General features: G+C 43.1%; 1 protein-coding gene across 1 annotated transcript in view; it reads left to right on the forward strand.

Moving 5' to 3' along the window:
• Positions 1-4,892, forward strand: part of FAT4 (FAT atypical cadherin 4) — a 141,047-nt gene extending 136,155 nt beyond the window's left edge. Inside the window, exon 17 of the mRNA XM_079990505.1 lies at positions 1,523-4,892. Within this exon, the coding sequence (XP_079846631.1) occupies positions 1,523-3,390 (1,868 nt within the window). The 3' untranslated portion in view covers positions 3,391-4,892. The remainder of the gene's footprint in view (positions 1-1,522) is intronic.
• Positions 4,893-12,725: the final 7,833 nt, after the last annotated feature.

The following is a 12,725-nucleotide window of genomic DNA, read 5'->3' on the forward strand; positions in this document are numbered from 1 at the left end:
ATGGAGAGGTTTGATCTTCTTGCAGTCCATGGGACTCTCAAGAGTCTCCTCCAGCACCAGAATTGTTCGTGGTTTAAAAACTGTAGTCCTGATGCCTTTGTTTTCCAGTTATGCACAGAAACAAAGATATGGGGGGTGGGGGAGAGAGAGAGAGTTGTGGAAGCAATACATTTCATCGGATGGTCGGTAGGTCACAATACATTTTCATGTTCTCCGGCTACTGTCACCAAAATCTCCAGTTGAATTTCAAAGTTCAGATGTAATCTGGTCACTGGCTGACAGAAATGTGCCCATTTGCACGTGCCCTTTTTTAGCCCATGGGGGTTTCTTTTCATCAGTTTTATTTCCTGGCTTCTGAAGGCAGTCAACCATCAAACAGAAAATGTGCATGAAGAGACTCGGTGATCTGTTGCAAAATGTAGCAAAAGTTTTTGAAACTCTGGGCAATAATGCAATCCTAAATAAACTTATCTGGAATTTTAGAGGGCAAAAGGGGGAATTGTGGTGTAACTGTACAACAAAGCAAAAGTAAAGATGTGAGTAAAGAATGTGATACATTCAAATGTATCAGTTTTAAGTCGAATGGGAGAGAGTCCAACAGGAGATTCTTCAGTGGGAGAGATGGAGGCTGCAGTCCTATACCCAATATGCCACATTGAACTCAACAGAACCTATATTCAAGTAGCCATGTGTGTGCTTACCTCTGCCTTTGAAATTAATGTGACTTTCCAAAGTGCTTAGAGTTACTTAGACTAATTAAATTGTTATTTATTTAAAACTGTTCTCACTCCGTGATATTTTGTCCAATAATTGTTTCATAAGTGAACTTATCAGCAATTGTGGATTTTATCAGCAATTTCTAAGCAAGTGGGCTGTGACTCAGATACTCAGTAGGCAACATGTAAACACTTGAGTCTCCCCTCCTCTTTCCATTCCAGCATATCCAAGTGAAAAGACATTTTTTACACCTCAAAGGGAAGCAAAGACTGGCCTTATATTTTAGTAGTGAATACTGCTGCTTTGAACATGATGGTGACACTCCAAGTGTGTGCAGATGCGAAGCACTGAAAATAAACAAACAAATAAATAAATAATACTACAACCCCTGAAAATATGAACCCATTTCTTACAAAAGCCATGTTGCTGGTTTGCTGCACTGGTTTCTATTCCCAACTACCACTGACATGAATAAAGCTTTAAAGTAGGCATGTTTGGTGGACTGTCCATGTACTTTTGTTGGTGCTATGTTGTAGAGAACTCCGAGTGGTATTCACTCATTCATTCATACCTGGTTTATATTACTCCCTTGTTCCCTCTAATTAAAGTATTTATTTGCTTACAGTATTTATACCCTGCCCTTCAGCAGCTTTCAAAAATCAGTACTAAGATGGTCATAATATAAAAGGACATGTCACGCAAAGAAAAGAAAATGGGAAAGAGGAGGGGGAAGTTAACGTCCATTAAACAAGCTAAGCTCCTTCAGTTTCCAAATCCTTATTATTGTTTATTTCTGTTTTCCTAGATTTTGATGGCTGCATTGCCTATTTTAAGTATGGGGATGAAAGCCTTCCCTTCACCGGAAAGCACAGTCTCGCCACCATCTCTAAAACGGACCCCTCTGTGAAGATTGGCTGCCGAGGGCCCAACATCTGTGCCAGCAGTCCCTGCGGGGGCGAATTGATGTGCATTAACCAGTGGTATACATACAAGTGTGTGCTGCCTGGAGCCTGTGCCTCCAACCCCTGCCAGAATGGTGGCAGCTGTGAACCTGGAGAAAGGTCTGGATTTACCTGCATCTGCCCAGAATCTTTCACTGGGAGAACGTGTGACACAGTGGTGGCTTGCCTTGGCATCATGTGTGCCCATGGGAAAGTGTGTAAGGGAGAGGCGAATGGAGCCTATGTCTGTGTCCCACAGACTTACCCAGCTGAGCTCTCCTTGCCTCTCTGGGCTGTTCCTGCCATTGTTGGTAGCTGTGCTACTGTGCTGGCCTTGCTGGTGCTGAGCTTGATCCTGTGCAATCAGTGCAAGGGAAAGAAGGCCAAGGCCCCCAAAGAGGAGAAGAAAGCAAAGGAGAAGAAAAAGAAGGGGAGTGAGAATGATGCTTTTGATGACCCCGATAACATCCCACCCTACGGCGATGATATGACGATCAGGAAGCAGCCTGAAGGAAACCCGAAGCCTGATATAATTGAGAGGGAAAACCCTTACCTCATCTTTGATGAGACGGATATCCCGCACAACACAGAGACTATCCCCAGTGCTCCTCTAGCTTCTCCTGAGCCTGAGATAGAGCACTATGACATTGACAACGCAAGCAGCATAGCTCCTTCAGATGCAGACATCATTCAGCACTATAAGCAGTTCCGGAGTCACACGCCGAAATTCTCCATCCAAAGGCACAGTCCTTTGGGGTTTGCAAGGCAGTCGCCTATGCCCTTGGGGGCAAGCAGCTTAACATACCAGCCTTCGTACGGTCAAGGCCTAAGGACCAGTTCCTTAAGTCACTCTGCATGCGCGACACCCAACCACCTTTCTCGTCACAGCCCTGCTCCATTTTCCAAATCGTCGACTTTCTATAGAAACAGCCCTGCAAGGGACATGCATCTTTCCATTAGAGAAGGGAGCTCTTTGGAAATGCACAATGATGTCTGCCAGACAGGCATTTTTAACTACCCCACTCGACTAGGGAGAAGAAGCAAGAGCCCTCAGATGATGGTAACTCATAGTTCCAGGCCCGGAAGCCGCTTAAAGCAACCCATAGGGCAGATTCCACTGGAGAGTGGTCCTCCAGTGGGCCTTTCCATTGAAGAGGTGGAGAGGCTTAACACCCCGCGTCCTAGAAATCCAAGCATCTGCAGCGCTGACCATGGAAGGTCTTCTTCTGAGGAGGACTGCAGAAGGCCACTGTCCAGAACAAGGAATCCAGCTGATGGCATTCCAGCACCGGAATCATCATCTGACAGTGATTCCCACGACTCTTTTACATGTTCTGAGATGGAGTATGACAGGGAAAAGCCCATGGTGTACACCTCCAGAATGCCCAAATTATCTCAAGTTAATGAGTCAGATGCAGATGATGAAGACAATTATGGGGCTAGGTTGAAGCCCAGGAGATACCCAGGCCGAAGAGGAGAGGGTGGTGGGCCTGTGGGTGCACAAGCAACTGCACCCAGTGTTCATGAGAGTACGTCACCTTTAAGACTTGGGCAGCAAGGAGGGAATTTCAACTGGGACAACCTTTTGAACTGGGGCCCAGGATTTGGGCATTATGTGGATGTTTTTAAAGATCTGGCATCTCTTCCAGAAAAGGCAACCACAAATGTAAGTGAAGAGAGCAAAAATGGTACAACACAACCCAAAGATGGGGAAGCCGAACAGTATGTATAGAACTCCATACTGACATTGTCAAAATGCAAAAGCACGAAACTTTCAAGCCATTCTATCGTTGTAGATAAGAGAAGGGCAGATTTTTTTTATAAAAACAACATTTTTTTTTTACCCAGGGCCAGTAGTTAGGACACATTTTTTTTAAAAAAATAATCATTATTATGCTGCTGAAAAGGACAAATACATCTTTTTTGTTTAATTTAATTGAGATCAGTTGAATTTGTTTTTCTCTGCATGCATTATATTTCCAAACAAGGTATTTGGCATGCAGCATTTGGAAAGAATTTTCTGTATTCCATGTTTGGTTTGTGATTTTTTAAATTAATAGTGATTGGTTCTAAATATGGACCCAAGACTGTTTATTGTGGAAAGCGTGTTTGTATCCAATTTTAATAAGTTGTTCTGAAATGCAAGAATATCAAGTATGTTGTTTTTGTTGGGAGATATTTGAAGCAATTCTGCAAAGGCTGGGTGAAGGAACAATGCTATCAGGTTCTCTCAGAAAACCTATTTCCTGTATACCGCAGTTGCTCAGCTCTGGATACTTTAAGGAACGATAAGCTTGAGCGATGGCTATATTATCTTTCTCAATACAAAGGGTGCTAGAACCAGCTCGAGCTCATCAGCACTTTAGGGTTTTTTATTATTATATTTGACAAAGTTGTGTGAGAACTTCTGAATCTTCTGTCCTTATTTCCTCCAAGCAACAGTATTTCTAGCTAGTATGGAAACCAAGTTGACATTATCAAGTTGAACAAATAATAGAATCTGTAGAATGGAGTGGGTACAGTGCAAGGTGAGGTTAGTAGACGGAACTCCACTGATTTCAAATGAATCTCAGCTCTGTATGGTCTTGGCAACTATTCAATATCAGTGTTTCAGTTTTGCCATCTATGAAAATGGGAGGGGGCTCTTTCGAAAATTACAAACCTACCTCACAGGGGGCCATTGTGAGGACTACTTGCCTATAAAAAGTTGTTTAAAAGCCATAAAGCACTAACTATTATTGTAAGCACTGCCTTCCCTACCAGATCCTGGAGTGACCTTTTCCTACATCACAACGTTTACTACGACTGAAGTGTTTGACATAAAAATATTTATTGGGGGGAAATCATTGCAGTCTTGGATCAGAGGAACACGCATTTAACAGGTCCTTAAGTATGAAAGATACACACATTGTATCAGTTATACATGGCACCAGTCTGCTTTTCTTTTTAAAAATGCATGCAAAGAGGGGGTTCTACTGGTGCAAGCGCATATACTTTAAAGGGGAAAGTAGGAAACATTCATACAGGCTCTATGCATTGCTGATACAATGCGCGTGTGTTCTGTGCTCAACTACCCATACCCAAGTACAAACTGTATCCTAAGAAGGGACCCTGAGAAATGCCTAAAAACTCCAAGTCATGGTAGGTGACTGTTCTAAATCCCCCTCATTTTGAATTTGCTTTGTGTAAACAAACCCTGTGTTTCCATGCAGCTCCTATAGTACTGTTTAAAAATTTAAAAATAAATGTTTTCTGTGTGCGTGGGGAGGTGTTGCTGTTTCTCTCCCTTTCTCACCCGTTTTTGTTTTAGCTAAACTATGTTTTTGGTATCAATATTTTCCTATACTGAATACTTTTCTTACTTTCAGGGAAAGTAAGAAAAATGCTTTTCTTCTTTTCTCCCCCTTTTTTTTACATTTGTTACTTATGTAACACCCATATTTTTCACATTTTGATAAAAATTGTAACATACCGTATGCTTTCTACGTGTAAATGCCAATAATAGAATTAAAATATTTATTTAAACTGTCTTGTGTGCAGTGATGGGAACAAGGAGTTACGCCTCAACTACTACTTGATCTGCCACTCTTCATCTTGCCAGGTTGTTGCTGTTTCCCCCTACCAGGGAAAATATATATATTCTTAGTTGGGTCTGCAGCTTGGAGCACGGATAGAGTGAGAGAACATGAATGACCCTGTAACTGGGAACGGATTAAAAATGGCCACAGGTTTATTGGTTACAGCTTACACAGAGAATGGTGGCGCAAAGGGCAAAGATCCAGACTTTGGGCTAATACAGTCACCCAGCTGTTACGTTGGGGGAACAGTGGTGGATTTAACACAAGCTCAGACCCACCATGCCATGGGCTAATGCAACTGGCCATCATTGTCACTCTGGATATGTAACAGGCATGCCAGCCCCGAAGATGAGCTGGACCTTGAAGAAACAAAAAGGCCCTGACTTTTTGGTGGTGGATGGATATACAGCAGGGGCTCCAGAGTTAACCTTTGTGTTCAGGCAGGTTCACACAAGTATATTCAAATTGGATGGGAGACCATGTGTTGAGAGTCCTGTATTACAGCGGATTGGACTAGATGGCTCTTGGGTCCTTCCAACTTTGTGATTCTACAGACAGACGCAAACCAGCGGGACAGGTTCATCTAGATCTGGAGTGAATAGACTCCATCCTGTGGGCCCCATGTGGCCTTCCAGAACTCTCTACATGGTCCTCAAGACCCCTCCCAGGCACCTCTCTCTCTCCATCTCATTCCTTCAACTGTGAATGATTTAAGTGAGTATTGTGGTTTCTGTTATACTACAATGACTTTAGCTTATGGTAACAAACTACATAATAAACTATGCTAAGTCAATTTTTCAAAATGAATGGGAGTTACAAGTGCAGTGATGCTTAGCAAGACTCTCTAGCTATTCTTCACAGGGAGCAAAACTTGGAAATTTCTGCTTCTGCATTTGCACAAGGAAGTTGAACCAATCTTTTCTGGCAAAGTTTCTGTTGTTGTCAAGTTGTTGCCCATTGTCAGTGTGCTGAGCAGAAGACAGTGGGCCAGAACAGTATTCATTTACAACTAAGTAGTTGCATCTGAAATAACAGGCTATCTACAGCTGATCTGTGGGTTCAGGGCTTGCTCTAATTAAGCATCTGTTAAAAAGCTGTCTGTTTGGGTCAGATATTATCCTCTTAATACTGATTGTACCCAAGCCAAACTCTGATTTGAACTCCAGTTAGAGGCTTCAATGATGAAAATCTTTTGAAATTAACACCAGGCTTCTTACGGCTTGCAATATGCCTGTTTAAAAAAAAGAAGTTGTTTTAAGATTATCGGTTTATATTGTTACAGGAAAATTATACCTTGTGTTGGCTTAAACTGAATTGATAACATTCCTTTAAGCCTTCACAGTTATATAGCACACTCATTTTTCTCTTTCTCTTTGCTCAGTCAAAACATATATTGCATCCTGTACCAATGACTTTCTGAATACATGTTTGTATTCCTCTTTTGGGGCCTAATATGACCTATGCATTTCAGACTTCCTATCTGACCATTCAAGTCCTCTTTTTCCTGATTTGCCATTAGCAGAAGCTGGGTCCATGGGCAAAAGACAGCTTATTCCCAGGAATAGTTCTTGGCCTATTTCAGAACACTACAACAAGGTTGAAGAACCTCAGGCCCAGGAGCAGATGCTGCCCTCCAGCCTCTGTGTCTGGCCTTCACAACTCTCCCCTGGTTCCACTGCAGGACATGCAGCTTCTACTCAGACCATGCTCCTCACTGGCCTTGCTCTATCTACTCTTGAGTGCTTTGTCCTGTCTAGAGTGTGCCCTTCAACTGTGACCATGCCTCCTGCTTGCCTAGATGCCTAATGGAAAGATGTGCATGTTTAGAGCCCCCCAGACTTTTGGTTGGTTGGAATGTAGCCAACTGTAGGTAGGTAAGAATCATATCTGTTGCTCCACACACATCAGCCTCTGGCCCCATTGGCATGTGGCTCCCTTAAAAGGTTGTTGATGTTGCTGTTTTATTAAATTTATAGCCTGCTCTCCCAATGGAGCCCAGGGTGGCAAACACACAAGCACGAAAGCATCTGAAACAACTCAAAACAATGTCAGTATAGAAGCAGACTGGAAATGAGCTCTACTTAAAAGCCTTGACAGAAGAGGCAGGTCTTCAATAGGTGCTTAGAAGACAATATTGATACCTGTCTGAAATTTAATAGGAAGTTGCTCGTGAGGGAATGTGGCCATTGGGCTGAAAAACGTTGCAAGCACTAATATTTTCAAGAACTGATAAAAGACCCTCCTTCCATGGCAGAAGCATATATTAGACTCTCTCGCTATCATCCTGCTTTTTGTTGTCTTGCCTCATTTTGAGGACAGGCCGTAGCTAAGTGATAGAGCATCTGCATTGCATTCAGAAGACCCTAGGTTCAATCCATGATGTTTCCAGGTAGACTTCTGCCTGAAACACTGGAAAGCTGCTGCCAGTCAGTGTAGGGAATACTAAACGAGATGAACCAATGGATCTGACTCAGTATATAAGGACTTCCTATGTCCCTAACTCTTTTCTAACTCTGATGCAGTCTTGAGGAAAACAGCTGCTCTGAAGCTGCTGTCTACACTGGGAGAAAGCTAGGTTTTTATTATTTATTTTTTAATACAACACATGCAAAGTTGCATTGAATTTCACCTCTACTTTGACCCTGTGTGAATTGTAATCCTCCACCCTTTGTAGTCAGGGTTATATATGAAAAACCTTTGGGTGTCTCTTTGTACTCTGTGTTATATGAAAGACCCATTTGAATGTCTTTGCATTGTACGGCAATAAGCCTTGTTCCTCTCATCCTCCTCCCCTCTTGTGCAGTGCCAAGACTGTTGTGAAATGAGCCCTTCCCAACAGTGGCCGAGGCCCTGAAAAATTGAGTCTGACAGGGTTTCTTTTTTCCCCTGCAGTGCCATCGACGTTTCCTTTGCCTCATGATTTTAGCGGCTTCTGTTTTGACTTTGTGATTTCCCAGGATAGCTGTAACAGGATACAAACCAGGCAATTTGTTGTGTTTCAAGTGACATCCAATACGCAAAAGAAAAACAGCAAGAGAAGGGCAGGCGCATCAGAGAGCGGGGTCTTTTCTATTTCCAAGCATGACATAATGGGACGTGCATTTATCTCCAGGTTTCAAAGGTTTAGTACAGCATGTTCCCTTTTTCTTCTAATGAAATTCACCCATCATTAGCTTAAGCAGCTTAAGGTGGCCTTCTTCATGTTTTCTCATCTAATTAACTTTGCTCTCAGGAAAGGTTGGTGGCTTCACCTCCTCAACTGCATTACAAAGAGAAACCATGCTCCAATCGTATACAGCTGCACAGAATTGTACCAGGACCAACCTTAGATCAACTTGATCAGGGGCAAGGGTCTGAGGGCCAAATGCAAGCATCAAGGCCTTGCTGTGTGGCACTGGGCCATTCATCAGCCCTTCAGTGCTTTTGCCAGTTCCTAACCATGGTAATTGTCCCAACTTGTTTGCCTGAGGATGGAAGGGTGTGAGGGGGTGTAAATCTCTAACTTATACACAGCTAGAATGTAAGCTACTATACAAATAATAATAATAATAATAATAATAATAATAATAATAATAATTTATTATTTATACCCCGCCCATCTGGCTGGGCCTCCCCAGCCACTCTGGGCGGCTTACATAAAAACCAAAAATACAGTAAAACATCACACGTTAAAAACTTCCCTGAACAGGGCTGCCTTAAGATGTCTTCTGAATGTCAGGTAGTTGTTTATCACTTTGACATCTGCTGGAAGGGCGTTCCACAGGGCGGGCGCCACTACCGAGAAGGCCCTCTGCCTGGTTCCCTGTAGCTTTGCTTCTCGCAATGAGGGAACCGCCAGAAGGCCCTCGGCACTGGACCTCAGCGTCCGGGCAGAATGATGGGGGTGGAGACGCTCCTTCAGGTATACTGGACCGAGGCCGTTTAGGGCTTTAAAGGTCAGCACCAACACTTTGAATTGTGCTCGGAAACATACTGGGAGCCAATGTAGGTCTTTCAAGACCGGTGTTATATGGTCTCGGCGGCCGCTCCCAGTCACCAGTCTAGCTGCCGCATTCTGGATTAGTTGTAGTTTCCGAGTCACCTTCAAAGGTAGCCCCACGTAGAGTGCATTGCAGTAGTCCAAGTGGGAGATAACCAGAGCATGCACCACTCTGGCGAGACAGTCCGCAGGCAGATAGGGTCTCAGCCTACGTACCAGATGGAGCTGGTAAACAGCTGCCCTGGACACAGATTTGACCTGTGCTTCCATGGACAGCTGTGAGTCCAAAATGACTCCCAGGCTGCGCACCTGGTCCTTCAGGGGCACAGTTACCCCATTCAGGACCAGGGAATCCTCCACACCTGCCCGCCTCCTGTCCCCCAAAAACAGTACTTCTGTCTTGTCAGGATTCAACCTCAATCTGTTAGCCGCCATCCATCCTCCAACCGCCTCCATACACTCACACAGGACCTTCACCGCCCCCACTGGTTCTGATTTAAAAGAGAGGTAGAGCTGGGTATCATCCGCATACTGATGAACACCCAGCCCAAACCTCCTGATGATCTCTCCCAGCGGCTGCCTGTAAATGTTGAAAAGCATGGGGGAGAGGACAGAACCCTGAGGCACCCCACAAGTGAGAGCCCAGGGGTCTGAACACTCATCCCCCACACCACTTTCTGAACATGGCCCAGGAGGAAGGAGCGGAACCACTGTATGACAGTGCCCCCAGCTCCCAGCCCCTCAAGACGGTCCAGAAGGATGTTATGGTTGATGGTATCAAACGCCGCTGAGAGATGCAGCAGAACTAGGAAACAGCTCTCACCTTTGTCCCTAGCCCGCCGGAGATCATCAACCAGTGCGACCAAGGCAGTTTCAGTCCCATGATGAGGCCTGAACCCAGACTGGAATCCTATCTTTTGCTCCTTCTACTTTTGCTTCTAGCTCTGCTCACCTGTGGCATGTGGCCCTCATAAAGTTTTACTGGAGGGAATGTGGCTCTCAGGGTGAAAAATGTTCACCCTTGTCTTAAATGCTGGGTGAAGAACATCCATTCCACTATTTAACTATTGAATACCTTGTGTGTGTTTTTAATTGTATTTCCATCCCATTTCACAATTTTTAGGCTGTGTATGTGCTATTTTAGAGCAACTTTGAAATGCATTCTTTTCCTCAAAGAATTCGGTGCACTGTAGTTTGTTAAGCATTGCTGCAAACTCTAACTATGTGAGGGGTAAACTACAGTGCTCATAATTCTTTGCGGAAAAGAATGTACTTCAAATGTGCTTTTAAGTTACAGTGTATATACGGCCTGACGTTACTGGTTTGAAATGTGTTGTAAAAAGTGCTTTGGGGTTGCCTGAAGAGGCACTCTAGAATACACACACACACACACACACACACACACACACACACACACACACTTTATCCCTGTGGTAAAAGACAGTATGTTTACACACAAGGATCTGATGACAGTCGTGCCCAATAATTCACACACACCCCATTTGTTAAGGCCACTGTTGTTGTTACTTTTCTTTATATTTCTTACCCTCCCCTCACAGTGAGGCCCTATTACAACCGTTTTAAAATACAATATTCAAAACAGTGAACACTAATTGTTGAAATGTGCTGTTTCAAGTAAACAACAACAACCCCAAATTCTAACACCGTGCTGGCCCCACAGGTTAGCACCGCCTGTTTCCTCAGTGGTGATGAACTATTTGTACTATTTGTTTCAGCTGTTAGGTGAACAGTTGAGTCCAAACACCCCACAAGCCCAGCACTCTGGGTGACTGCTTGGATCACCTGCCTGGAAAGCCAGTCCTCAGTACTACAGATGCTTTCCCAAAGGAGAAATGTTACAGGGTTATTATATTCAGGGAGATGTGTATATTTCTTTCGATGACCTGCCAGCTGAACGCTACATGCAGAAAGCAGCAGCAGCAGCAGCAGGGAGATTGACGCTTCCAAAAGCTTTAGAAAAAAAATGTTGTAATAGATTCAAAGACTCTTATGAATGAGAAATTGTTTAGAGATCCCCTCACAGAGTTTTAATTCACATATTGTCTTCTCTTTCTGTTTTGCTTGTTCCTGCTTACTCGAGTTTAAAAAGTTGTTTGATGAGCTTCACACTGCTCCAGCACAGTCCTGAATGCCATGCAACACACACACACAGAAGAGGGAATCCATTGTCCCCCTTTTGAAAACACACCATTTTAAGCACAGATCCTCCCCCACCGAAAAAACTCCTTGCCTTCTCTCTCTTTTTAAAGGCCGTTTCTCATGCACATGAGATGGAGCTTGAACATTATCCTTCCTCAAATTCTTTGAAGCAGAATCTTGTGGTACAAGACCAGGCAGCTTTGTAATGATGTTAATAAAGCATAAGATTTAAAACACACACATTCCCCACACTTCATATCAAAAGGGTGACACACATACTGCATATTTATATATTCCAGAGCCAATACAGTTTATCAATGCAAGCCTACATATGTTTACTCACAATTTTGGTCACTCAATTTCTCATTCCCCACCTCCCATCCTTAATTCAGTTCTCCACATTTCCACATCATTTTGAGATATATATTTTAATTAAAATTCATCAGCATTTTAGTGTAGCTATATCCTAATGTCTGTTCACAAGTCAGCCTAATATACACATTTTTGTAAAGCAGTTTCTCCTAATATAATGCATTTTCTCTCTATATTTTTTACTAACATATGCATTTTGGATGCACACTTCAGTATATCCATGCTTGTAAACTTTCCTTGGCTGGAAGACAGTACTGCAAAATTTGGAGAAGTGTGATTTTGTTGTCCTTTTTTAAAAACAACAACAACAACAACAACAACAACAACAACAACAACAACAACAACAGCTAGTTTGGGGGTTGTGTGCTGCTTTTGAAAGTATGAATTAGGTAGGTTCACCTTTAAATGTGAACTGAGTTGAATTTCTCCCACATCTCTACTCATAAAGATGTCTGAGTACTTATTCCCTGGTAAATAGATACAGGATTGCAGCATGTGTTCAGGCCAAACTACATCTTATGCTGAATGTGATGGTCATGCTAAACATGCTTTTGAAAAACCAAGAGTGAACTGGGCATTTTTACTCGGGGGGGGGGGGGGAGCAGTTTCAGAGCCACACTCTAGAATGTTCTCTCAATCCAGATCAGGACGCATGTTTCCTTCCAGCTGCTATTTGGCCCTGACATTTATACATTATACATTTATTACTTTATGGCACCTTCAATCAGAAATTACAGCTTCAGGTGTGTGTGGTCAGCATGAAATTGAATCAGGGCCCTAATCTGAATCTGGAACACATTCTGGATCAGGACCCCACAGCTGCGTTTTCTTTAAAATAAAAGTGGTATGTTTTGCCATAATTTAGTTTTGTCCTTTGCCATGACAAAAACAGAAAATGTAGTATTTAAGTTTTACTCAGAGAAGACCCATTTCAATTAATGGCCCATGATCTGTTCATTTCAGTGGGTCTAATCTGAG

This window comes from Podarcis cretensis (genome assembly GCF_951804945.1).
Source record: "Podarcis cretensis genome assembly, chromosome: 9".
NCBI classification, from domain to species: Eukaryota; Metazoa; Chordata; class Lepidosauria; order Squamata; family Lacertidae; genus Podarcis; species Podarcis cretensis.